Here is a 27746-nt window from a genome sequence, read left to right on the forward strand (position 1 = left end):
CCACCTAGCACACTGTCTTAGCTTCATATAGATAACATATTTATTGAAAATCTGCTTCACCAACAACGGTGAAATCATGACCAAAAATTACAAAACGTCCTGGTAGTTGGCTTTATAAAAATAAACTGCAGGAGTATGCCTCACTGATTTGTACTGGTATCTCTCATCCTCTCCCTCCTTTAATTGCGTATGTTATACTCTTCAGCATAATATCATTCTAGAAAATTGCATTCCGTCCAAAAAAATGCACTTGTTTTTCCTTAGCAGAGGTCCTTAAAGTGACTTTTCCCCCCGCCCTCCCCAACAATAAATATAGAAAATAGCCTCTAAACAAATAGATTTTAGTTTGGTCAGCTTAAAAAAAAAAGTCCATTTTCCCCCTCTTGGGATATGTAGTGACTAAGCAGCCATTTCAACAGTATTCAAGTCTTTGGTGGCTTTGGCTGCTTAAAGCTGCAGTTTTATGTACAGATGATCAACTGAGGTCCTTTTATTTTCTTTCTCTCTCCAGAAACCAAAGACTATGAGATGATGTCAGGTGCGAGTTACTATTACGATCAGTGCCGTGTTTGCTGCACCTTCGCTGGGAGCGATCGATCACCCAGGAAAGCAACCAGTAAAAGGAAGTCATCTTTGGCAAGCGAGACCTTTCACACAGAAGGTGTCTTTGGTGGATGAACCTGTTGCATAAGCTGTGGTCGTTTCACTCGTGGTTTCCGTCTCTTTGGCCTGCTCTTCGCTTTGTTGATCTGCACCACAAAGAACGCCAGAACCACCATGGCACCAAGAAAAGCAAAGACCGGAATAGTCTGTCCTACATCCTGGTTGTACCGGCCAGGCATTATACCTAGAAAGGCAAAGAGGTTTGGAAGCTCTTAGTAACCACACGAGCTACGATGTCTTTACAGCGTTAATGCCACCTACCAAAATGATCCAACAGTAATTCTTGTTCAAAGGCTTTCGCTGTTAGTAAGCTATTAATAAGATTGCATTTCAGACAGGAAGATCAGGGTGGTGAGACACTGGCACAGGCTGCCCAGAGCAGCAGTGGATGCCCCATCCCTGGAAGCGTTCAAGGCCAGGCTGGACGGGGCTTGGAGCAACCTGGTCTAGGGGAAGGTGTCCCTGCTCTTTGCAGGGGGGGTTGGGACTAAATATCTTTGAGGTCCCTTCCAGCCCAAACCATTCTCTGATTCTGTATGATTCTAGAATTAACAACTGCAGTCTGACAGGCAAAAACAAGATGGGATACTAACATTATAGAAAAGCACCAGCATTTCCACTTTGACCTACTTGGGCACATGAAAGTGTTGTTGCAGGGGAGATGTGGGTTACAATCTGCTGTAGACAAGAGAGTAAATGCTTGACCATAATTTTACCACTAAGTAATTTCTATAAATCACACCAAACCCTGATACCATGAGGAAAGTGATTTTGTCCTTGCTCCAGAGACACCGTGCATACACACAGTGAGGTCAAGCTGTAGAATCAAACCCTTTGTTTTTACAGGCGTCTTTTGGTCTAGCAGCTCAGTCTGGGAGAAGTGCATGCGTGAGGCTTTCAAACAACTTCCACCTGGGCCTGCAGTGCCAAGCTCGTGCAGGAGAACAGCCCACTATTAGACTGAAAGCTGTTTCAAGTGTTCTACATCATTTGTTAGTGTAACACCTTGCCCAAGGCACCATTCAGACAAACTCTTCTGGACTCCGCTTTTGTGCACTGACACAAAGAATTTTACTTAGCAGGAGGTAACCAGCCACAGCTCCCAAGGACTGGGACTGCTGCTGACACCCATCACTCTGAACCGCACCAAAACAAACCCCAACTACCCCCCAAAACCTCCTTCCCCATCTGTCACGCATGCTTTCTTCTGAATAAACTCTTCATATGCAAAAACATTTCCTTCAGGCTTCACCAGTCAGCTTGTACAACATAGCCCTACTATTATTTGCATGTTTTTCACAACTGAAAATAAACACGTAGCCTTTCTTCCGGTTGCACTGCGTTTCATTGTTAATACTTTTTTTTCCCAAAGCCTATACAACAAGCAAAGCAGAAGAGCGACTTTCAAACTTTCAATATTTACCTCCAGGAATGTCCCATGCTCCACTTTCTCCAGGGGACAATGGTCTCACTTGGGGTCTGTTCTGTCGAAAACTGGGCAGAGCCACTTTATCAAGGTCAATTGACAGTAACTTTTGATGTTTCCAAAGGTTGCTAGAAGAAATTTAAAGACAGAGGTGTTTGCTCACTTACTCTAGTAATGCAAGGAATTTTGTAGAAACATAGCGAAAGCGACAGCTGGAACCTACACATTAACTCACTAATTTGGACCCCAATGATAATTCGATCATTTTTTAGGTTCTGCAGTTTGCAGATCTCCAAAGTTAAATTCAGAAGCCACAGGGACATACTTAGACTGGCAACTATTTACTAACTCTCATTCTTGCAGTCTACCAAAAGTAACCACGCGCAGCTCAGCAGACAAGCATGGGCTACACGCTGGTGTGTTTTCCTTCAAGCAACTGACAAATGATACAACAGAAGGCAGAGTTAGGTCAGCTGTTCAAGAAGCTGCTTCAGAAAACTATTTCAAAGGCATGCAGTGACAATGGATTTAAGCAGGACTGTTCACTCTAAGTTGGGATCAACTCAATCACAACAGTGAGTTGACTTCTGAAGCTGTTTTTTAAATCCCCTAGTTTCATAGCGTAGCTATAAGGCGAGCCAGGATTAGGCACTGAAGAGGCATAACTCATTCCTCTTTGCAATCCCGTATTTCTCCAGGAAAGGCATTCCAGCTGTCCCTTTCAAAAGCAGAAGAAACAATTTTTCAGCTGAACTCAAAAGCAAGGCTTCTTGTGTAACTGTCAGCCAGACATATACTAACCTGGGGGCAGTTTCATTCAAAGGCTGTGGTTTGGCCCAGGACAGGTGAGGACAAGCAGGAAGGGACCGGGGTTTAGGGTCTCCTAAGTGAGCCTCGAGCACCTTTGAGTATCGATGCAAATGGTTACCTGCAACTCACAGCAGAGGCACACTGGGTTACCAAAAGACTAGCAGGATAAATGTTGCCAACATCTGCCTCTGGCTAAACAGTGCTGTGGTAACACCACGAGCTCTTTACAGTAACGGCAACTCGTAGCTAAATCTCAGAATTAACCAAAGGGCACCTTACAAAACAGTAAGGCTGTGCACCTACACCAGTGGGTAATTCAAGTTTTGCTGGCAGCACACCAGACAAGACTGAAAGCTTTATACACGCTCTGCAGCTAGTAACTAGAATACTCCCTAGAAGAACCAGGCATCTGAAAATCACTCCATGAACAGAACATTTTCTTTAGTCAAATCACAACTAGATCGTAACAAATCCCCACAGTAAGTGCTCTTTTCTAGTAAAACAAAACACTGTAAAGCTCATACCAAACGAGCCTTAATTTTTATACCTCAAAGGGCCCGCCCGAGTATTCCTAAATGCCACCCAGACACCCCCTCCATTGTGGGCTCTGCTTGGTAATTAAAGCTCTCACCTTCCATCCGCTCGGGAAGAGAGTAGCCTGCTCCTGACGGAGGTCGCTGCCTGTTTTCAGAATGGCTGAGACTTGGCGGTGTCACCCCGTAAGAAGTGTACTGCAGGAGGGAATCCAGGAGCCAAAAGCAATCTGTGGATTTCATAGCCCCAAGCCCCCAGAGAAGATATGCATTATGCCACATTTCAAACGGCTTATCTTTCTGTTAAGAAGGCTGTGATGACATTCAGAAGTACCATCAGTTTTTCTGGCTCTCGATTCTTTCCTTCTGAGGTTCTAGGCCCAATTTCAGAAAGATGCAACCTCCAACACACACCCCAAATCCCCCACCCAATATACAGACACAGAAATAATCTGTTCACTCTTAAAATATCTTGAGTACCAAATCAGGCTCTTTTGGGGAGCAGGACAAAAAACAACAGGTATCAAATACGGGAATTCCAGCCTGTGCAAGGCCATCCAAGTCCCTGCAAAAATCATGAGGGTTTTTTGGTGTGGAAACACAGGAAGCTCTGAGCTTCTGATACCATTTTTAAGAGGAAAACTGAGAACCAACTGGTTTTTTGAAAGGACAAAATAGATACCTTGCAAAGAAAAGTAAGAACAAGGTAGTGTCTTCAGTGGAAAGTTATAACTCATTTGCTTTCCCAAGCTCAAAGAAACATAAATGAAGGGGAAAGGTTCTGGCTATATGCCAGCAGCACCTACAGCAGCTGTGGTACAGACCAGGCTGGGAATCAATGTCGCAACATACCTGACTGTGGGTTTCCTTTGCACTTCAACAGCACATGAACCCTTGCTTTGATTCTCTCCTGAATTATGACTACCTTAATCCAGAGCTACACCTAACGAACAAGCAGTCCAGCTATTAACACCACAATTCTCTAAAACTTCCATTTGCAAGAGTAGGACAATCCCTTATCAGGTATTTCCACCACACAGCAAACTTTTTCTCAGAACTTCTCCTCCCAGAAACAGTTGGCTGGGAATGGGAATTAATCTTCATAATCCTGGTGTCCCTTAAGCCCCCACCTTTGATTTTTAAAGAGGTCAATCAGATTTTAAGGATTTATATTCACAAATGTTAGGAATTTACCTCAGTTAAAGCCACCGATGTCTCTGCAGGAGACACAGCTCCCGGTTCACAATTTAAAAGCTAATTTTAAAGGATTTCTTTAGAGCCTTCCACTTTTTCTTGCTTCACAGGTCACACTGAATTTAACAGCATTAGGGATGTCACAAAGCATTGTTTTCTATCGCTTAATTCAAAGCTACGTATCTTCTCTTAAATTACGTGCTTTCAATAACCTACAGCAAGCACGTAAGGCACTGACATGTCAGTGCTACAGCAACCCACTGGAAGCCACCCAAAGACAGATAAAGAGAAACTGGAGAACTTTCAAAGAAAATGAAAATGTTTGGGAGAGAAAGAAATAAGCTACAGATAGAAAGCTCCCTTAGGCAGTAAGTTTCTTTAAATTTAAATAGATTAGGCAAGGGAGGGATTACATAACCTAGTATTTTAAAATATCTGTGACAAAAGCTTAAAAAACTATAAATGTACTTTTCATCACATGAGGAAAATTCAGGCTGAACATCACATTCAGTAGAAATACATAAGACAACCTCACATACTGGATTGTCATTGGCCTCTTGAGCCACAGATACACCAGCTTGTGTTTTACATGTCATGAGAAACCAAATCAATCTCTTAAAAATGCAGAAAGCCAGACCAGACAAAAGCGCTAGAAAAAAGGTTTTCTAAGGACCAACAACAGTGTGTAGGCAGAAGGAATGGCTTCTCTGGGAGTCACAGAAACTCCATGCACATGCTGCTCACACGCGCACTACCCAGAATTACAAACACGTTGAACCCAAACAGAAATTCCTGCTTTCTGACACATTTACGCCAGCTGGTTTGTGTCAAAGTAGAACTTGAAACTAGTAGTCCACAACCAGAATGTTGAACATTACCATAAATCCTCACAGGAAACATTGCAAAGGGAAGAAGGCAAACATTGCAAGGGAACAAGGTAAACATTGCAAAGGGAACGAGGCACACTGACGGGCAAACTCAAAAGATAAAATCTATTGTACTACATAAACGTTCTGAAAATGCAACTGGGCAAAAAGTGAAGGGACCCCCTAACTGACTCTTCACAATTTCAAATCAAACATGCTTTCTGGAAACAAAACCATCCCAAAGAAGCAAAAAACCCCCAAACAAACCCCACCCTGCAAAAAATCCACCCCAAAACCAGCCCAGAAAGCTTGTGGAATGAAAGATAGGCAAGGGGCTCTATCGGAGGGGGAGGGGGAATGGTCAGATCTATCAGAGGGCTATCTTGTGGGGCAGTCTTTTGCTGAAACTGTGATTAATTGTTGGGAATATTTAGAGAGGCCCTAGAAAACAGCTATTTCTGATGGGAGCTGTAAAAATCCCATAGTTCAGTTGTTAGCTTAAGACAGTAACTCTTCCTCCATGTCGAAGTTTACACACCTTTCTGTCGATGGCTGTCATCCAAGCAATTAGAATCACCGTACAAAACTATTCTGCCACCACCTTCAGAAGGAACTTGGTAAAGTCCCAAAATAGGGACATTTTCAATTACAGCGGTCTCCTGTTTTAAAACTTCAAGACCTAAAGCAAAGCACAAATAAATTTAATAGCCTGCAAAGCGTCAACATCAATTTACCTGAAAGTCAGTACAGCCTACAGTGCAAACTTACAAATGCAGCTATGCCACTCTTCATGCCACACATTTATGAAACATGTTTTCAAAACCCCCACGTTGTTACAATAATGAAACTGCTCCAAGACTCTGATTGTGAAGTTTCCTACCGATATTAATGTTTTTCTTTGTTGGAGAAGCAGAAAGACCTCACAGCCTAGATCATCTTCAACATGAATGAAAGCTTGAATGAAAAATCCTAGTATTTTCAGCAACAGATTTAAAATCAAAACGTTCTGCCTTACAAATCACTTTACGTTGGTTTAGCCCTGCAGAATGCTGCAGGACACAGTAACTTAAGATCAGCCATCACAGTGCACACTGCTCTTCGTCAACTTTGCTGCCGTGCCTACCTCTTCCTACAAGAAAACCTACTACGGAACTAACAAAAGAGAATAGAGACATTATGTGAAACACAACATCTGTCTCTTTGTAAGCAGCAGCTGCAAAACTGATTAAACCTGTGGTTCAGGGGAAGCCCATTTTAAAGACTGCTGGGCTTACATGTCTCTGGAACTCTGCAGTTAGTAGTTACCCTTGCACTTTGTGTGTTCAGCTTTCAATTCAGGAACAAAGGAAAGTATTGTTTAGTAAGGATACTTATGCCAAAAAGGAAAAAAAAACCAACCCAAACCAAAAACTCACGTGATTTTTCTCACCTCCCCCTGCTCCCCTCCCCCTTAACCTTTGGCAAATTTTACTCCCTCCTCATCCCAGCTGCTCTTTGAACTGGCGTGCAGAGCCAGTTTTCAGTACATCCAGCCCTGCCCTGGTTCTCATCCTACTGTAGAATAATTTTTGAAGGAGTGTCATTTAAAGGCCTGCCTTCAAAAGCCCTGCAAGTACCAAATAATAAACTGGCAATCTAAAATATATGTTTGTTGTTTGTGAGATATTAAAATCATAACTGAGATAACTGATGGACAGTAAAGATGAAAAAAGCATAGGAACCTTCCCATGAACGGGTATGTGCAGCAAAACCCAGAGTAGACCTGGCTAGAAACCTGCCATTTGTATCTTATAAATCCATCCAATCATTTTATCTCCTGTGGACTGAAAGCTCTAACATACAGCAGGAGGGAAAACACCCCAATTCATGAAGGAACTAAAATGAAAGCTCTTTTTAGGCTAAAGGTTTCCCACCTCTAACACCCATTTAAAAAAACAAAACAAGACAAATTTCAAATGCTAAGTACTTAGCCTCTTTTACTTGAGACGCTGCCTTTACGCAGCGGAAGCAAAACACAGAGTTCTTTTGCTTCATGAGTTGCAATGAAAAGAATTCAACAGAAAAAAGCAGGTCTAGCAGGCTACTTGTCAAATTGACACATTCTCTCTCTCTCTCTTTCTCTCTCCACATAAGGAAATGCCTAAGTCATCAGCATATAGCGTTCCAGAGGTAATTGTCTTTCCTCCAAAAGGCTCACATGGAAAATTTCTCCGCTAGGTAATCATATCTATTGCACATTGTAAGTCAAAACTACAATGAACTTGCTGATCTTTTCCGGCAGCTGCTGAGTTATATTAGAAGCTATACACGTGCTTCTGCCCACACAGCCAAACCTTCCTCACCCATATACACAGGCCTGACCTACAACATGCTAACAGCTCTGGTCATTTAGTCCTACATAGCACTTCCTAAAGGCTCATAAAAAACTTTTTTTTTTTTTTTTTTTAAAAAAAAAGGCCTGTTGCTATTACAAATCGGAATTACCACCTCACAAGTGAAAAGATATTATGATAAAGCTAAAGAGAATGGCTACACACAGAGAACAGATGGCTCAAGCATTGGCTTCCTGTGTGCCTAGAATTTTTCCTTATGAGAATCTAGCGGGTGATATTTTGTCGACCAAAATTTTCCTTACCTATATCCTTAGATCACCACAGCTACCACAACACTCACACCAAATTTGGCAACGATTAGGGGATGTATTTCAGTAGCAGTTGAAATTTGTGAAAAACATGGACAAGTAACACCATTATGACACACTCCCCTCCCCTCTAAAGATGCATGACACACATACATGCGGATGTGTTTACGTAGAGCAAACACAATAAAAGACTGCGTATATACACTTGGACATTGCTGTACTATGTCAAAATTGTATACAGAGTCACACTGCAGCTGCCTGTTAGGCATCCAACTACATGCTCTAGGCAAAATGAAAAAGCACTTACTCCATCAATGTATTTTTAAATCAATGTTTTTACACCTATAGACTTTAGAACTTTGCTTGTGCACCTACTCCAAAGTTCTGCTTACAACACAGAAAAAAAGACAAGGAAGTGCATACCTTGATCCTTAAAAGTCTGTGCAATGACAATGCCATCTTCTGGAAACTTTGCAATACTGCAGCCTGATGCATAATTCACTGAAAGACATCACAAAAGTGCAGTTTAGACTAAAAATTACGTTCCTTCCCTTCCCACCATATTTCAGTGAGCTGTTAACACAAGCGCAGAAGAAAACATTCCCAGGAACATCACTCTGAGCTTGCACATTTTGACCAATGTATGTATTCACAGAGAAGACGCTTCAAAGAACAGCTTTTGCATGTTCACCTTTACATACTATTTTCAAACCTTTCCGTTTAGGAGACTGACCTGATCTTCTTTAAACTGAAAAGCTTAATCAAATGCTATGAGAAATGTAGTATTTCACACTAACAGCCATCACCTATACTACAGAGAACCTGTCTCCTTCAATCCATGCTGGTGAGCATACACAGCCCTCAGTGCTGTTGCCTTCTCTTTTTACACACACTTTCTGAATGAACCAGTCAGAAAACAGAGACTTGGAAGCAAAGCATGAAAACATCAAATGACTGGGGCAGATAAAAAGAAAGAATGGCTAGACCTAGAAAGTCAGAAAACAGTAAGGTCATCACAGACCTGTGGCCTAACCACAAAGTCTGAACTTGAAACCAATCAAACATCTTCATTTCAGGGGGAACAATTAAAAAGATTGCAAGAACAGGAATTCACAAAACATCTCAGGATGTTACAATGCATGTCTAAACTCGTGTATTCCACGGAAAATGTCCATATCCATTTTCTTCCTCCAAAATTTAAAATTTCCAAGTAATTGCATAATTAAAACCAAAGGCTTTAATGCAGTCTACGAAGGAAGTAATCATTTAAGCATCCTTTGAGACTCTTTTCCCTGAATTTGAGTAGTTCCCTTGACTCTGACTCAATCTCATTCTCACAGAAAACTACTTTCCCAAACAACACGCTGTAGCCTGCACAGGCAATGATTCCAGTACTCACTTTCATGATTTGCCATGGTAAAATCACCTTCATACAGCCCATCACTAAAGGCCATATTCCAGACAGAAAGCAGATCATTGAGAGCTGGGATATTAGCACCTCCAGTATCAGGCATCCACCACTGTCTGTAAAAATTACAGCATAACACGGTTTATTAGTATACAGAATATACTACTAGAGTTTGCATAATGAAAGTCAGGTGGCTTCCCACATGCAGACTTTTTCAAAGTCACTTAAAGAACTACATCTCAAGGACTTATTTAACTCCGGGGCGTGTGAGCAGCCGTCTCTCTTTGACACCAATGCTTTTGAACAAATAGTAATACTAACGTGAAGTTCTCAGTGCATTTCAGTTCCATGGAAAACTTCAGTTTGCTAGAAAGAAATTCAGTCTTATCCTCTTTGTTTGGCTAAGTGAGGCAAAACTGACAGTCATGTAATTTGCTTCTCATTTTTCTAAGGAAGCAAAATGTTACTTGCTCACAAACAGCAAAACAGATCTTCCTGGCTTATCAGTAATACAAAACAGGCTGACAACTACAGTAATTATGAGGGTCTCTACCACCACTCATGACACTGGTGTATTTTCTTTTTATACAATATACTGGAATGACTTCAGTAATTGGTGTACAACCTGGTAATACTGTTTGCAATGCACACTTTCTTTCTGCTCCCTGAAAGTGAAAATGCATGCGTTTTCCTTTGCTTGTCAGTCTCCAATTCGTAACTACTTTTCATTGCAAATATTTTTCTTGGCTTAAAAAGAAGATTACATTACCAAATGAGCCTTCGCAATCAGGATGAAATAGGTAGCTATTCTCCTTAAGCTGCAGCTTAACATAAATATTGCTCTTCAGGTATTCCCTTCTTACAAGCAGCATGGGAGTGATGAAGTACAGCATATTACATTTGGGATTTTTAGGGTAACATGTGCATAAAATGGCAATTCTATGGCACTTTATCCCCCAAAGAACTGACACAAATCAATACCTTGTGTTTTCATCATAAAACTTGACTTTTCTCATTACAGATGTGTTGTACCAGTCACTGAACACAATAAGTGAAAGTCCATTATCAACATCCCTCCTCAGTTTGGTGATCTCTTCAGGAAAATACTCCTCCTCACTGTCCACCATCAGTAAAGTCCCTGTGCGTAAAAGCAAAAACAAGAGTTCACCAGGCTGTTCACTGTAACGTTATCGCTATTCACACAACCTCTGCAAAAGTCAACACAAGCACACATTTTGCACAATATCTGGTCCACATGCCCTGCTCTGGCAGCTCATTATAGAAGGTGCATTTAAGGACGGGAAATACCAGACAATTCAGTTTACAAACATATCCAAAAATGAGTTTGGCAGCACAGTATGCTTTTTAAGGGTGTTAATTCTGACTCATGCTTGTGTGGTCTCATGAACTGAATGCCCGCATACATCAGGTGTATATTTTGCAGTTTGGTCTCACCCAAATACTCCATAAACTGAGCCAGACTCTGGCAGAAGAGGACAATCAGACTGACTGCTGACCCAAACTGAAGTGCTAGTGTAGATGCACCCTACTCATAAGGTTTTTTCACTATTCCAATTCTAAAGGCTACTCTGCTCACTTACTGCAGATTTGCAGGCCAGGTAGACAACAATTACTCTGAAACTTTGTTTGCTTCAGACTTGAAAACTACAGCCACATTTTAGAAGACCTGACTGAAGTGCCACTGCCACCTTCATATAATCCTCACCCACTCCTGTGAACAAGCACAACTTTCTCTGCATCACTGAGAAGCACAACCAGAAAAATATACTTCTATTCCCCAAAAACATATTTATGCTTTCAGATGGCTTCTAAATATCAAGTCATTTTGCTTCTTCACTTTCTGATCACCCAGAGAGGCGGTGGAATTTCCATCTTCAAAGAGAATGCAAATCCTGACAGGCTGATATCCTGAGCAATCCAATAAACCACTGACTCTGGCCCTGTGTCTCACAGTCCCTTGCAACCAGGCCAATTCCACAAGTTCAGGCAGCCTGTTTGGCAAGCCTTCTGATAAACGATCCTGTAGAAAGCACGTTAATGACACAGACAATGGGACGAAGCGCACCTTCACCAAGTTTGTCAACAATACAAGCTAGGGAGAAGCGGTAGATCACTGCATTTTTCACCCCTCACTTCTTCCCATTGAAGACATTTTGAAAGCCCCACAAACTACTAAGCAAACAAGGTGCAATATAATGGTGAATCAGAGGACAGAGAAGTCCCCTAATGCTGCACTCTATCAACTACAAAACCAGCGGTCTCAGAAAATAAATTATTTTGCTACTTTTGTAAGCGCTACCATTTCTGTATCGAGTTGCTCACCCACTGAACTCGAAAAGCAACAGTGAGGTATTTATTGAAGAATCAAGGTAAACAAAAGATTACTGCTGACAACATTTCCAGAAATAGAAAACTGTCAGAATGCACACTCACTTCGCAGGCCACTGAAGAACATCGCAGCCCAAAAGAAAAGAGGGTCTTGTTGCAGCATGTCATGGTTAAATATAGGGGCACGCTGGAGCAGAAAAGAGCATGGGCTGTCTGGCAAATCTATCAAGTCTCTTTCCTGATGAGAAGAAACCAGCCACATACTGCTTTGCTATCACATACGGCTGAATGGAATGCTTTCCCCACTTTTATCTGTCTACAGATATCAACGTTTTAAAATGCCATTGCTGAGGGAAAAGACAACCAGAATGGACACTTGATTTTAGTCTGCTCTTCACATCATGCTTCATTTTGCATTTTGACTGTGCCAAAATCTTTTTGCAAATACAGTTCTGCCTTTGTGGGACTGAATACAGAGGAGCTGTTAACCCACTCAGAGGTGGGCTTTCCCTCTCATTTTTTCATTGTAAAAATAGAAAACTGCACTAATTCTTCTAGCCCTCCAAGCAAGCTTCTGCATCAACACAACTAAGTATCAGCATATAAATACACCCACTGTTATAACATTGTTCTATCATTAGATTTTTTTTCTTTGCATCCCCACATTACTGGTCTTCCAAAAACCAGGCCGTTTTAGGAGGAAGTTAACAGAATGGAGAACAAGGCAACTAACTCATGCTTACCATACTGGCTTGCATCAAAACATGTAAATGGGGAACCAAGTACTTCAACAAAGTACCCCATGCTCCTTAGGTGCTGGTACATGTCTCTGAAGTTTGTGTGGATATGATCACCGTTCCTTAGGAAAAGAGAAAAGTGTTGAAGACATTTAGATCTGGCATGCAGAAATCTGATTTAGAGACTCTCATTATAGATTACTTCCTAGTTTCCTTTCTAAAAGGTCAATTTTTTTCAAATGATAATTTGTAGTTTTCCAACCACCACCTCCTCTTTGCAAACTCTTCTCAAATGACACTGGTTCCAAGTGCTACAGAGAAGAGTTAGTTACACAGACAAAGCTAGAGATTGAGCACATCCTTACAAAGCACAATTTTTGCATGTTTGCATCATGGTTGCATCGCATCACAGAGAAACACTACTGCATTAAGAACAGATGTTCTTCACAGGACCTCCTCCTCCTCGCAAAAGAGCCAATAAGAGCAGTTTTAACTACTAACTTGAAGAAGCACCCAGGACCACCTGTAAATAATTGCTGAAACTCAGTGGAGGGTTCCTGTCCATTTGCCATATCTGTATGCTCCAAGCAGCTTTCCAAAAGCCTGTGTCTTGGTCACTGACCCGATTAATCCTCACTTATATACTGCTGTGTGATTCTTCCTATGGATGCTTTCCCTCGCCACCTATGAAAGACAACAGGACAGCCAAGCCTCTCCCTGCTTCGAAGACACCCTTCCTCAACAGACTTCTTTAGCACTCAATCTTTCAAATTTCTCATGGTTTTTTTGACAAGTGAATACTGGAACAGCTAAGAAAACACTCCTCTTAACTTTATGGGAGAAATCAGGGCAGAAAAGAAAAATGCTACACTTCGAAAGCCAAACAAAAAAATCTCAGTGTCTTACATGTGTATTTTAAAAGCTTTTCACTTCATGTGAGTAAAACCATACAGCACAAAAAAAATCCTGCACCAAAAGCATGCAGCGTCCAAGAGCTATTCATGGATTTCTTAGAAAAGACAATCCCATGCCACACTGGAAAAGGCCAGAGCTCTCTGGCATTCATTAAAGTTATCCCATATCATTAACACACAATCAAGAAATACTGATTTAATAGAACCTGAGATAAATACCAATCTAATGGATCATTCTTCATCCTCAAATTATCCCTGGGGAAGTATCCTGGTGGATAACGGAGATTATGATATTGATCCCAAAGGACTCGCTTACTACGAGGTGGAGTAGGAATAATCTTCACTTTTATTGGAAGCTTCACCGTTGAAGTCTGCTCTGCACCATTCTTAGACTGAAGGACAGAACAAACTACAGTGAAATCCTTTTCCCCCCAACAGGAACACTCACCAGTTAACTGCGGATTGTAAAAAAAAACTAAAAAAAATGGAGGTATCCAATCTACTTTTAGTCACCAGTACCAGCTCTGGATGACTTTTGCCTTAAATCACTGTAGTATTCTTTCTGCAGTCAACAGATTATATTTATGCTCAGAATGTAAAATACTTCAAATACATTACAACTGTGATTTGGTTCAATTGTTCAAAACCTCAAAAAACTTCTCAGCAACAATTACGCAGGTTCTAGAAGAAACATATTTAAGTAATCTCTTTTTCAAAATACGTTACTTGAACTTCAAAATAAACAAATGAAATTAAAAAATCAGTCTAAAGAGAGGTTTTCTGATTCTAAAGCATGTCCAATTCACAGGTTAATCCTGCTCTCAGCTATAAAGATCACTATTTGTACTCTTCAATTTCCTGACCCCAATCTAACTTATGCTTCAAATGACAGGACCAGAACCACGCATTAAGAAGAAGGTATTTGTGTATTAGGCAGCAATTTTGAATAATTAACACAGAAAACCAGAAATGCACAGAACTTACTTCATTTTCTGCAGGGGATGACACTGTGATCATAACATGACCTTGAGCAATGCCTTCCCATGATGCTGCTTTCTTTGCTACAGAGATGGAAATTGCTAAGTATCCAGACCAAGGCCACAACACAGGGGAATATGAGAAAGCCACTTCAATATTATCCCCATTTTGGGGGAGATAAGGTTGCCAGTCTGGCTGTGAAATGAAGAATAAATAACATTGGTAAAACAGTATTTGCAGTCACTAACTTTTGCATACATAGCCCTGTTCCTCTGCACAAAGAAATAATAAACCTTAGCTTTTCCTGAATATTATGCCAAATTTTAAAATGTCCACAAAGCCCAAGGGGTTGGTGGTGTGTCAGTGAATCAGCCTAATCATGACAGCCTTACTGATCCAGATGAAGTATAGGCTTTTCAGAGGCAGGACTCTCTAAGAAGCTATCTGAATAGCACGCTGCTTAAGTTCACATATTTTAATGTTTTGGGGTTCTGTGAAAAATTTATTGGTAAGAACACAAAATTTCCTTTTGGTAACGAAGAGAGCTAATGCTATGACAGACACAAGCAATTTACATCAGCTGTGTCTGAGTATTACCACAAGCTAATGGTGTTGGCTAAGAGCTTCAATGCCCTTTAATGTAAGCTTAAATCTAAAACAGACCTCAGGATTCACACTAAAACGTTGAAATTAATCTCATTTACATTGGCTAGAGTTTTGGGATGGGTGTTTTACTTGTATCAATTCCCAAATCTGTTCTACATTTAAACTTACTTAAAGCAAAAAAAAAAAATTAAAAAATAAAAACCTCTCTAGTCAACCAACATGCTCAACATCCCTGGTGTTTTGCTGCAGACCTTGATAAATCAGTACCTTCAGGTCATTTAGACCCATGGAAGACACAAGATTTATGACGTCAGGATTCTTTACTGAGATTGCTGATGCTCCAGACAAAAAAAACCCCAAAAAACCCAACAACAAAAAAAACGATGAGGAAACCCTATGCCGCAAGATTCTAAATGCTATCAAAGAATATAAAGAAATCTCCTAAGCACCTGTCAATCCAAACTATTTTTTACAAAGACAAAACACGACACATCCGGGAAACCAATGCATTGCTTGAAAACTTGTAGACAGTTCATGTTGACAAATCTCATCAATCTGGGTGTATCCTTTAAAAATCAAACATTTTGGATCTCTTGCTCTCAGCAGTAAGAAATCAGATTTGTTCTATGAAATTCATAGCTAAAATAGTCTTTTCTGGGAAGCTTTCAGCAACATTAGCAGTCAGGACTTGGCACAGTGTTAAGTCTTACCTTGTCTACAATTCTCCCAGTGACTCCCATACCATTAAGGATAGTAACATTAACAATGGTTGGCATCCCTCCGTAATATATGGGCTGAGAACAATATGGCCACATGTAGGGACATTCCGTCAAGTCAATATAGCTTGGACTCAAACTACAGCAGGATGGAGGAGGTAGAATTGAAAAAAAAAGAAAATTAAAAAAAAAAATCAGTAAGCAGAGGAGCATAAGAACATGCCACTATGCATAACTATGAAAAAATTACAGATAAGAGAGGCCAGTCATAATTGCTCTACCAAGGTCTCACTTGCTTCCCAAATCCGCCCCAAAATCTTCTTCCCTCCCCCTTTTTTTTTTTTTTATTTTAGGTTTTATGAAAAGATTTTTACACACACACACAAAAAAAAAAACTTTTCAGCACAGTGAGAATGTTCTTCTCAGAAGTTAAAATTTAAGTGTTTTTCCACTGTGTTGTAGATTACATTATTCGTAACATCTGAGGCTAGAAGAGAAAGTCAATTTACCTCTCATAGACACTTCAATCCCTACACTGCTATAATTTAGGCTTTTCATCCATTCTCTTGTCAAAATTCATGCTTCAGGGTTACGTAAGATCTGTGCAAGTTCTCTTTGTTGCATAAGCATAGATTGCTCAACTGAGTTACACATGCAACACCTGCTCTCTTAAAAGACATACAGCAGATTATAGTGCATCATTGATTAATTAAGGATTAAAATTAACCTGGCCTGTGGTTTATAGCTGTTGAGGATCTGATAAGCTCTCAGAAGATCCAACTTGCCATGTCCTTGTTCAAACATGTTGACTCCAGGAAGTCTACGTGCTGATGCAATAAGTGCCTGCTTCATACTAGCTGGATTCACCATTTCACGCTTCTGAACTGTGCTGAAACGGGAAACAAGAGATCACATTAGGCAGCCGTTATCCAACTTTCTAGCTAGCCCTGTTTACCATTCGGCCTTAACAGTCATTTGATTTAAGGAAAGTAAAAATCATTTTGCTGTGAGTAATGTCTTCTATTCATACTTGTCTGTTATTACTCGATTTCTCACTGGAACAGCTAAGGAAGAGTGACAAGCTTCTGACACATTTATCTTAAAAACTAGTATTACATGCATTTTTCTCCTTAGAATGCTCCATGCCTAGCAGTCTTTACAATCAGGGCAGTATCTTTATATGCTAAATAAAATACTTTGAAAAATCAAAGCCTCTGTAACTGGAAACTTACATCTTTCGCAACGTGGCTCTTCTGAGGGACAAAAATAGCTTTGTTGTTCAGAGAAAAATGCACCATTTTATGGAGGAATTATGATGATAACTTTACATTTTTGGCATGTTTCTCAAATAAAAGTTAACCTCATCCTTATATAGTAGCAAGGACAAACGCAAAGTACAGACTTGCAACTCCCACCTCTCTTTCAAGTTCTTCAGTATGCAACAGATGACTTATGCAACTGGGTAACAGCCATAAACCCCTGAAACCTATAAAATTTACAAGGATTTAGATAATTATCTGCTACAGGTGCCTACTTTGAGCAGCTGCTTTTCTACAATAAAACTGACAGAAGCTCAGCCATTCAAAATGATATTAAAAATATCACAAAATTATAGTACTGCTCTCCCTAGTTAAATTTTCAAAGATGTAACTATTATTCAGAACAGTTCTCAAGTTTTTCCCAGAAAACCTACAGCTTGTCAGACAAGGCAATGTCTCAGGCAGAAGAACTGTGATTTTATCCTCCAAGTTTGTTTTCCTGCATGTAAACACAATTTACTCTTATTTGGTGGGCTCCTTTATAATGACCCTCCTGCATCAGCATCCTTTTAGAGTGTCTTATTTAAGACTTACCTCACTAACAAAGTAACAGCACCTGCCACCACAGGAGACGCTACACTTGTCCCAGAGAGCGAGCGACATCCACCTTTCATACCAGAACCTCTCACTCCAGAGCCGTAAGTAACAATATCAGGCTTCACTCTACCATAACCTCCAGGCAGCTCCTGCGAAAGAAAACAGCTGCGTTATTGCCCTGATACACAACGAAGACTGGTTGCTTCATTTGGGCATTTAAACCAACTGCAGGTCATTTAGAAGTAAAATTATCAACTAAATTAGCCAAAGCTCAGCGCCAAAGAACAGCAAGTAACACCTAAAGGAGGACTCAAGTTCTCAATGTTTCAACATTAACATTACTGCCAATTACTGTACTATCTATGCTAAGCATAAAACCACTCACAAAATGATAACCACATTGCTACTTTGCTAATGAATGACATGCAGCATGTAACAGTCCCCTTAAGATCACAGTGCAGTCTCATCTGAAATCATGTGCACAGTACCCGTCACCTCAGTTCAACAGGCAAGTAAGTGCAGTGTTACATGTAGTACCTGTAAATCCTAGGATTTTTAAGCTAAAGGAAGCACAAAAGCAGGCCTTCATTTTTCCAGATTTAACCAGACAGGCACGTCCTCACCGTAAGCCAAAAGGTACTGGATGTTTTACAGGTACATCAAGAATGTCAATAGTTGTCAAAATTAATAATGAGAAACCCTGCAACGAACATTAAGCTTCTTGCTTAAAGACTTAAAATCTCTAACTGTTCCGATCTTTGATGAAATGGTTACTCCCCCAACACATACCATCTGCACAGCATTATCCCTTCAAAAAAGGCTGCCTTTCCAAGGCCCTTATTTTGGCTGCAAATGTGGCTGGCCACAGTCAAAATATCTTACCCAAGTGGTCATTCCCCTAGATGAAAAGCGAGCTATATTATCTTCAAAGTCAATGCCACCTACTCCAATCACATCCATCTGGTCAGCAGGGTTATTGAGAGTCCTAGAACAAGTTGGGAGATAGAAAGACAAAAAAAATAACAAAAACCACCAAACCAAACAAGACACAGTCATAAGTTTATCCTGATAACAGACACACTGCCATCAGATTTTTGTCAGATGCTCTTTGTAACCTCCACAGAAACAAATTTTGGTCCTACCTGATACAGTTATTCTTTAGAAGCGAGAGCAACTTTTTCAGGCAGTTAGCAATGCAGTAACTAACTCAGTAACTACCAAACCATGTATCTTGAAGACAAAACAAAATATATTTTTAGGCATTTATTTTAGAAATATATCACACATCGTTCTGGCCTGATCCCTTCTATATTCCTTAAGCCCTAAGCCCAAGCACCCAAAGCTGTCTGCTCATACTAACAGGGGAATGCCAGCTGGAAGTCCTGCCATTCTTCTACTGACTTTCCACTGTTCTCAGAGAAAAATATTTAGCTAAGTACTTCACAAATTGCTGTACTACAGCAGCAAGTGATAAAGACATGGGAAGTGTTTAACTGGAGTCACTTTCTATAAACAGATTGCAGAGAAAAAGGAGTAGGGAAAACTTTCTGACCAAGCACAACTACTTCCAGAAATATATAATAACATGTTTGCTTTTCTTTGAAGTGGTCACTGAAACTTACCCATACAAAGGGCCATCATTGCCAATAGCAGAGACCATGATAACATTGTTGGCCGTCAATTCCCATACCTACAAAAAACAGAAGTTTACAATAAGGCTGTGCCACCAAAAAAACTTTTCCAACAAACATACATTCCATGGGATCTGACATAAGCAAACAATTAGTCCAACCTCTATTACTGAGACTTATAAAATACATCTCACTGTATTAAGCTCCAAACTTTCTTAAGATTATGTGACCAATAACCCTGCCTCAACAGCAACACTGCTGATCATACGTATTTAGGTTACACCAAAGGAAGAACTCTTATCCATAACACAGGATTCCAGATGCCAAAGTCAAGGTATTCTGAATCCTCTCCAGTAATAATCTGGGAGAGTAGTGAAGTCACTGTCAAACTATATTTCAATGCAGGTCATCATTAAAAAAAAAAGGAAAAAAAGAGGACAAGAGCAAAAAGAAAAGAAAAAGGCAAAAAGAAAAGAAAAAGGCAAAAAGAAAAGAAAAAGGCAAAAAGAAAAGAAAAAGGCAAAAAGAAAAGAAAAAGGCAAAAAGAAAAGAAAAAGGCAAAAAGAAAAGAAAAAGGCAAAAAGAAAAGAAAAAGGCAAAAAGAAAAGAAAAAGGCAAAAAGAAAAGAAAAAGGCAAAAAGAAAAGAAAAAGGCAAAAAGAAAAGAAAAAGGCAAAAAGAAAAGAAAAAGGCAAAAGAAAAGAAAAAGGCAAAAAGAAAAGAAAAAGGCAAAAAGAAAAGAAAAAGGCAAAAAGAAAAGAAAAAGGCAAAAAGAAAAGAAAAAAGCAATGCATCAAATCCCTTAACTAGTCCTTACAAAGAAAGATTTTACCCTTTTTTAAAATGCAAGTAAATTAATTTGCTTAGTGCTTTTGAAGGATAGATCAACAATTCAGGGAATCAGGCATTTACAAAGACAAAAACTTAATTCCATCTTATCCTGAAACAAAACACATACTTAAATCAACTACCTGTACTTTTTACCTATTTGTTCTTAAACAATTTGCTGCTGAATACATGCTCTACGTATTTTTACCATGAAATAAGTTAACCATGCAGAGATTTAAAAAACAAAAGCGGGGGGGGGGGGGGGGGGGGGGGGGGGGGGGGGGGGGCTGTCACTTAAGCGTCTTCTATCATGGGCCCACTTCGTTGCCTGCTTGGAAATCACACTTTCTAGCAGTACATACAGTATTTGGTAAAAGGGCATGCTTCCATAGCTCTGAATATCTGGGTTGTGTTTGGGGTCTTTTTAATTCATTTCTTAAATATATTCCTAAAAGCCTGTACACTGGATAAAATTTCTCTCATGTAAATGAAATTCCACAGAAACTGTCAGCAGCAGCAGAACCTATCAGCAGCTGTGGCAAAGGAGTAGCTCTGCAAGTCCAGTGTTTGTGTGAGGGATATAAAAACCACCACGACCGCTTTATTTCCTCATACGAACTTTGTCAACGAATGGATGATCCATGAAGTCTGGCCCACCAATACTTAGATTCAATACATCTATCTTCTTTAAAATTGCATAATTAAAGGCATCCAGAAACCAAGATGTATATGAGACCTATGTAAGAAAGAGGGGAAAGCAAGCTATCATTGGAACATCCAGTGAGTCCACGACAATACAGACTTCAGATTGATAGAAGAAACACCACCAAAATAAAGCATAAAAGTGATAATGGTTTCCTGGCATTTCTAGTGCTCAGTACATTTGAGTGGTTGCTCCAGCACTAAGCAGATCAGACTTCCACACATTATTTCTGAAAAATACACCAGATTTGGAAACTGTAAGACATCCTGTGGTATCTTACAAGTAGAAAGATGTATCCTTCTCACTGATCAAAGAAAATACATCAACATTTACAAGTACTGCAATATTCCCAAAGGAAAGGATTAATACAGCATTAATCTAGAAAGCAGAAATTGAAACAGATGTAAAATAGCTACCTGGTTATTGGTGAACACTCTAAAAATGTGCAGTTCTGCATTTGGAGCAAATCCCTGGCATTCTCTCATGCTGGCTATCACACCTGCTACAAAAGTCCCATGGCCTAAACCTATCACATGGAGAAGGAAACAAAATAAAGATGCTGGAAGACAAATCATTTCATTGTCAAGGAACTGTACTGTTAAACACCACCTACACCAAAAATCACATCAATCTAACAGACTTTACAACAAACCACAAACACCGGGTTCAGTCCTAGTCTTTGTAAATCATATTTTGCTGCTGGGTTCAGTGGGATTAAATTCCCAGCACTGTGTAGGCAGACAACCAGCTGATGAAACTCGATGACACACTCTCCAGTCTATCCACTCCTGATTGCTACCAGTGAAATCAAGAGCCCCACAATCATGAGAAAAAAGTTACTTTGGGAAATGCAAGTCACAAGGCCAACGTATTTTTACGCTAATTTCTTTTTTGATTTTTATCCTGGTTCTGCAAGAACCATATTTTTTTAAGGATGAACAATGAAACACGAAAACACATTTTCTTCTCTTCTTAAACAATAATTTTAGCTTTTGCTTTATTGGACTGTCCACATTGTATTTCTGTATTCCAAATCTGCCTGTCCAGCAATCATCTGGGCACAGAAATAACAGAAAAGCAAAACTACCAAAAGCAGGTGCTGCAAAGCAAAGAAATACTATACATGACAGAACTACGGAGGCGCACACAGGACTGAGCAAGATATGCATATACCTCAAAATTTAAGGGGATTAAATTGCCAACTGACTGACTCAGACAGTATGAAGTTAATTAAAGCATACAGTCAGGGCAAGTTAAGGTCAACATAAGAAAAAGGAACACAAACATACTGCAAAAAATACAAAAGTTCTTTGGAATGTTGATGGGCATGAGCCAGCACAGCATTTCTTGATGAAAATGATATAGGTTAGAAAAACTTTACAGGAAGGTGCCAAAACTCTGATTAGTTTAGGAATGCACAGTACAGAAGGAAAATCCTCTCCCTCGTAAGTATGGAAATTTGTATGCACTGTGAAACAGCAGAATACATAAAATGGAATAGGAAAGAAACAGCTTTGTGGGGTTTGCTCTGACCTCCACCTACTCTGACAATGTATTTATGCCTGCATAATGTCTTCATGGTCTGACATTTTTCAAATGTTACCATGAAACACCACAAATGATTAAAAAGAGTCTTATGCAACACCCTCCCAGAACCTTAATACTTTGTTGAATTTGGTAGGAATACTAAGTGCTCGGAACACTGCAAAACTAAGCTTAAAATCTCAAGATACACTGTTTCACCAGATGTTAGCACAATAGCAGCAACAGCAGTTTTACAACGGAAAACAGAACACACAGTATCCATAACAGTTGGACCAGGTGCACAGTAACTCACCGTCATCCAAGGTCCTCTCATTCGTCCAGTTTGTTCTCTCCTTTACATTTTTGAAATGTGGATGTTTCTCACTCAGACCAGTGTCAAACACCGCTACTCTTACACCAGCACCTATAATAGAAAAGCATCGCTTTTTCTGATTCAGCTTCTTAGCAAATCTATCCAGTCAAAGAGAACTTTTATTACTGTAGCATGCAATTCACAAGCTCAGTAAGTTCTAGATCTCAAACAACACTCAACACTCCAATTCAGAAATTCAGCCATAGATCATAAATATGCCCAACCTCTCGTAAGAACAGTATACACACACAGAAGAGCACTCTGTGAGTATACAACGTAACTCCAAACAAATAATTTCTCAATCTTTCCAGAACCAGCACCCAGTAAGAGATTAATTTAGCCTCTCCTTACACTTCGCTTGTTTTTCAAAGAAGGTAATTGTTCTAAGCCAACAGACAAAAGCATACCTGTGTAACCCATCTGCCAGAGGACGTCTGCCTGCAAGGTCTGAGCAACTTGGCGAGGGATAGCTCTCAGCAAACGCCTGCTTGAGTGTCGACCTGTTGCATGCCAGAAGCCAGAACCTAAAGAAAGACTTGCTCTTCTCAAGGGACGAGATGACTGCCATTTTTGAGTCCATCTGGTTTCATTGCAGTGCAACGTTGGATCAGCTATGTAGGATCAGGATGAAGAAAAGAAAGTAACAGTATGAGGAAAACCACAGAAGATTAGATTTTTATGCAAATATGCACATCATATTGTTATAACAAAAGTTTTAGACAAATTTTCTCTAATCAAAATCAGTAAAAGCTTCTGTTTTATCTACTAGGGATACGATGGTCCATAGTCTCAGGTGACTGACCACTACAAAAGAAATGTTTCTACGCTGTAGATGGGAATGCTTTAGCAAAGGTATGACAAGACCCTGATAATTTTATAGGCCAAGGAATAGATTTCTGTAAATTAAATAAAAACTGTAGGGCACTTCTCATTTGTCTAATGCTAAGCTGATGGTCTAAAACAAGGCTAAGAATACTTTTCTAAAGCATATCTCATGCAGGAAATTACTTACACTCCGAATACTTGAGTGATCGGAAGACCTTACGTTGAGGTGTTACACGCTTGATGTTTGGATGATCTTCCAGTGTCAATACTCCATCTTTCTGTTTCTCATTGATCTGAATAACTTCAAAATCACTAGGATAGTCACTGGCTGGGTTGTTGCGAGGTACAATCCTCCAGTTCTCAATATCACTACTCTTTAGTGCACTTGAAATAAATTTACTTCTAGCTTTAGCTGTGAAGTATCCATTAAAAGCCACAATATACTCTGGAACAAGAGCACAATTTATCAGAACTGATGTTTAAGCAGCATACTCATGCACTGACTTTGTAAAGGTCCGAATATTTCTTTCGTTCTTTATCCAGAACAAATAATCAGAATTTGAGGCACATTTTTGTTGCTTTTAGAAACCTGCAGTTTATTTCTGCACTACATAATGCTTTTATTTTGGTTTTTCCCCCACCAAGAATCCTGCAAAATACAACAAAAACCTTTGAAAGGAAGGTAGAATTGTAGGTATCATGGAAAGGTGAAACGATGTAGGGAGGGCAGGAAAGAGGTAATGGACTTACTGTTATGTCACATCCAAGCAGTACAAACTGCTCGATATGCCAGTTCAACATGCTTCTTGACGTGTACGATTTAAAGAATCTAGCTTCTACGCGGTATTGAGTTTTAGTGCAAATTACTGACACCAACTACAACACGCACAGAGAACGAAGCTGGTCCCAACAGTCCAGTGCTCCATCTACAGTGCTGATTCTGAGTGGACTTCAGCACACACCGCCACGTTCACCACAGTAAGCCTTTGGCTAACTGCGCACAGAAACGTCGCTGCTGTCACCCTGCCTGTAAGCACCCAGGCACATGCACAGCTTCACTGTGAGAATACTACGGGTACCTGAGGCAACAAGTGGATGCAGGGTCAAGGCATCCTACTGCTATCCTTTGCCATCCCAGCAGCGGTATCTGACTCACTTTGCCATTCATATGCTCTCCTCACAATCATCTTTGCAATTTTTCCATGCGCGTATTATCACTTCCAAACTTTTTCTTGAACAAACTCTCAAGAGACTTCTTGCCTTTCTCACCCCTTCAAGGCCCACCTGTGGTTATATTTCATAAGAGACTCAACCACACCACCGGCTGAGTTGAAACGAACTGCTACTAAACAGGTCAAAGTGACCAGACTTGCCCACCTGAGCCTTCACACTTCATTTTCACTTTTAACATCCTCTTTATTTCCCCCTCTCTTCCTTCTCTCCTTTTTTGACTCTTATTTCCAGTTAAACCAGAACCTTTGAAAAAAAATCTGTTTCTCTTTTTGCATGCAGAGAATTTAGTAGATGATGTGCTTCTACAGAAACTCTAAATGTTATGATTGCACAAACGCCACACTTTACACACAAGATACACTTGAACTTCACAGGGATTATTTTTTTTTACTGCTGAACTCTTTTTATTACCGTGCTCCACGACTGTTGAAGTGAATTCCACTTTCAAAGTAAGGCGAGAACATCCAGGACATATATGAGCCTCCTGAGAGGAATTCCCTAGTCTGGTACCGAAGTGTTTTTTGCCACAGAGTAAAATAACAACCAGAACAAACCAGATGTTTGCAAACTTCATGGTCAAAGAAGAAAATGGTTTCATTCCAAAAATTCCATATATTCAAATCACAATTTTCTTCTTTACAAACTAGTTCATTTTTGTTTCGGTAAATGTTGTTTTCACTGTGCTGATCAACTGGATATTCTTAAAGCTGTGTCCAAAATAAGTAGAGATTTCATGGTCTTTTGAGGTAAAGCCTAGTAAACAGGCTCATTTCTTTCTACGCTTTTTCTCCATTTTGTATTAAAGGATTCGGTCACTCAGAATGTGGTAGTTGAGTCCTGTACTCCATTTCTGATGGCAAAGTTAACTCCCTAGAAGAATTAGCAAAGCTGATTGCAAGCCAATCTGTAAGGCAGAGTAATACAGAAAATAATTAGATTCATGTTTGTGCAACTGTATAGCCTGAAAATCACAAAAGATACACAACTTGGGCAGTTAGTATTAGAAATAATATGGAGTAAGTTGTTCGTATGTTTCATTTAGTAATTCTTCACCAAGGTTCAAGTCTCTTCCCTGCTTGCACCAGAGCACGGGTGGAACACTTGGCTATTAACCTGACTATAGAACACACAATGATGACAACCAAATTTGAGCACTCTTTGTGTAAGTGGAGCAAAGAAAACAAAACAACATGCCAGCTGCAGGGCAAGGAAAAAGTGCAAAATAAAATATTAACATGATTTTTTAAGTGCCCATGAGCACTTAAAAAAGCATGGTGCTCTTTTCCAATCAGAAATGTGGCAAATAGAAATTCTGCTGAAGTACACCATTTTACACAAGCAGAACTGGCTTCAAACTCTGTACTAAGGCCTGGTAAGGACAAAAGACACTACAGGAAGCAAACCTGCAGTCCTTGTGCTTGAAAGAGAAAAAACAGCATGAAGAAAAAAAAAAAAAAAAAGTCTAATTTTTTCAAGGTGCAGTATGTGTTAAACTGCAACATGGGCACCTGAGAAAATAAGGGCTGGGGTTACAGATGCAAAAATGTGAAGTTAAAGCAAAGCACTGGAAGTGTTTTTTCACATAGAGGAGAAACCTCTTCCCTTTATGTTCCAAGGTGCAGGAAGCATTTGAGAAAAATTACAATGTTAGTCTTTTTTTAAATTCAAAACATTTAACCAGCAACTGATAGACAGAAGGCCATCAAAAGGGAAGTGAAAAAAAACATGTCTATGTCTAGTCTGCCACCCTGCCTGGAGAAGCAAAACAGAACGGCATGTTGCTGCAGTGACCAGGACTGAAAAGCAGGAGCCTTATTCTGGGATTCACACTATTTGGCAGGACAACGGGCTGACCTCACAGCACAACAACAGAACAAATCCAGCCTGCGTGTGACAGCTGTCCGTTTTTATCGAGCTTTATTTAGAATTCTCAACTATTTCCTTGAAACGGGGATAGAATTCCCCTCCATTTCTATCTGACTGACTATGCCATGCCAGACTGGACTGTTTGTGGTTACAAAGTGCCTCTGAACTGGACCCAGTTCCAACACATTGATTCCTCACCTTGGCTGAGCTTTGCCTGCCTTATACTTCGTTGCCTTATAACCCCTAGAGCAATAAATAAAAATTTAAAAGCGCAACGACACAAATGAGCAAAATAAGCATCCTTAGGGCTGTTTTATAAGACAGTAATAATACAGCCTGTATGTAAGCATGATGCTGAAACATGAGAGACGCCAAGAGGAAAGGAAAACCACGCTCACAACCTTATTCTGTTTGGGACCTTTGCGGCGTGGAGGTGGCCAGGGCCGGCACTCGGCAGCCCGCCCGTCCCCTAGCACGGCCGCCCCTGTGTACCCCAAAGCGAGGGCACCCCAGGGCGGCTCAGGGGGCGCGGAGGAGCCGCCCCCTCAGGGAGCGCCGCCCGTGCCACCCCCGCCGCGCCACAGCCAGCGACCGAGCCCCCCGCCCGCCACCGCGGGGCGGCAGCGCGGCCCCGGCGCGGTTAAAGCCCCGGCGGGAGCCGGCAGACGCCGTGCGGGCCAGCGCCGCCGCTCGCAGCCCGCCCCTCGGCCTGGGGAGGCTGTAGGGGTGCGGGCAGGGCCCCGCGCGGCAGCCCCAGGGACGAGGGGGAGCCAACACCGGGAACGGCGACCGGCTGCTGCAGGCCCGGGTGCTGCCCGCCCCGCCCCGCTCCGCGTCCTCCCGAGCCCACGCACGGAAGCGGCGCGGCAGGCGCGGCGGCAGCACCGGCAGTACCACCATCCCGCCACCCTCCCCCGCCCGCCGCGCTCACCGTGCCGCCACCGCCGCCCCCAGGCCTGCCGCCGCCATTTTGTGCACTGTTTATCACGGCGCTCTCGCGAGAGCCCCGTGCCGGGGGCGGGGCCATGCGCGGCGCAGCGCCCCCTGCCGCGCCGTGCGCATGCGCG

General features: G+C 40.9%; 1 protein-coding gene across 1 annotated transcript; it reads right to left on the reverse strand.

Annotated features, from left to right (window-relative positions):
* Nucleotides 1–17: 17 nt before the first annotated feature.
* Nucleotides 18–27722, reverse strand: MBTPS1 (membrane bound transcription factor peptidase, site 1). The gene is made up of 23 exons (XM_037409518.1): nt 27611–27722; nt 25225–25717; nt 23768–24025; nt 23163–23366; nt 22696–22806; nt 21275–21384; nt 20775–20891; nt 19320–19387; nt 18580–18682; nt 17695–17846; nt 16569–16730; nt 15836–15980; nt 14526–14714; nt 13761–13933; nt 12634–12749; nt 10523–10679; nt 9533–9657; nt 8557–8634; nt 6031–6171; nt 3531–3662; nt 2891–3017; nt 2087–2217; nt 18–847 (listed from the first exon to the last, which is right to left on the reverse strand). The coding sequence occupies exons 2-23, from the start codon at nt 25409–25411 to the stop codon at nt 651–653; spliced, it is 3183 nt and encodes a 1060-aa protein (XP_037265415.1). The 5' UTR covers nt 25412–25717; nt 27611–27722; the 3' UTR covers nt 18–650.
* Nucleotides 27723–27746: the final 24 nt, after the last annotated feature.

The sequence above is a fragment of the Falco rusticolus genome, chromosome 15 (genome assembly GCF_015220075.1).
Source record: "Falco rusticolus isolate bFalRus1 chromosome 15, bFalRus1.pri, whole genome shotgun sequence".
NCBI lineage: Eukaryota > Metazoa > Chordata > Aves > Falconiformes > Falconidae > Falco > Falco rusticolus.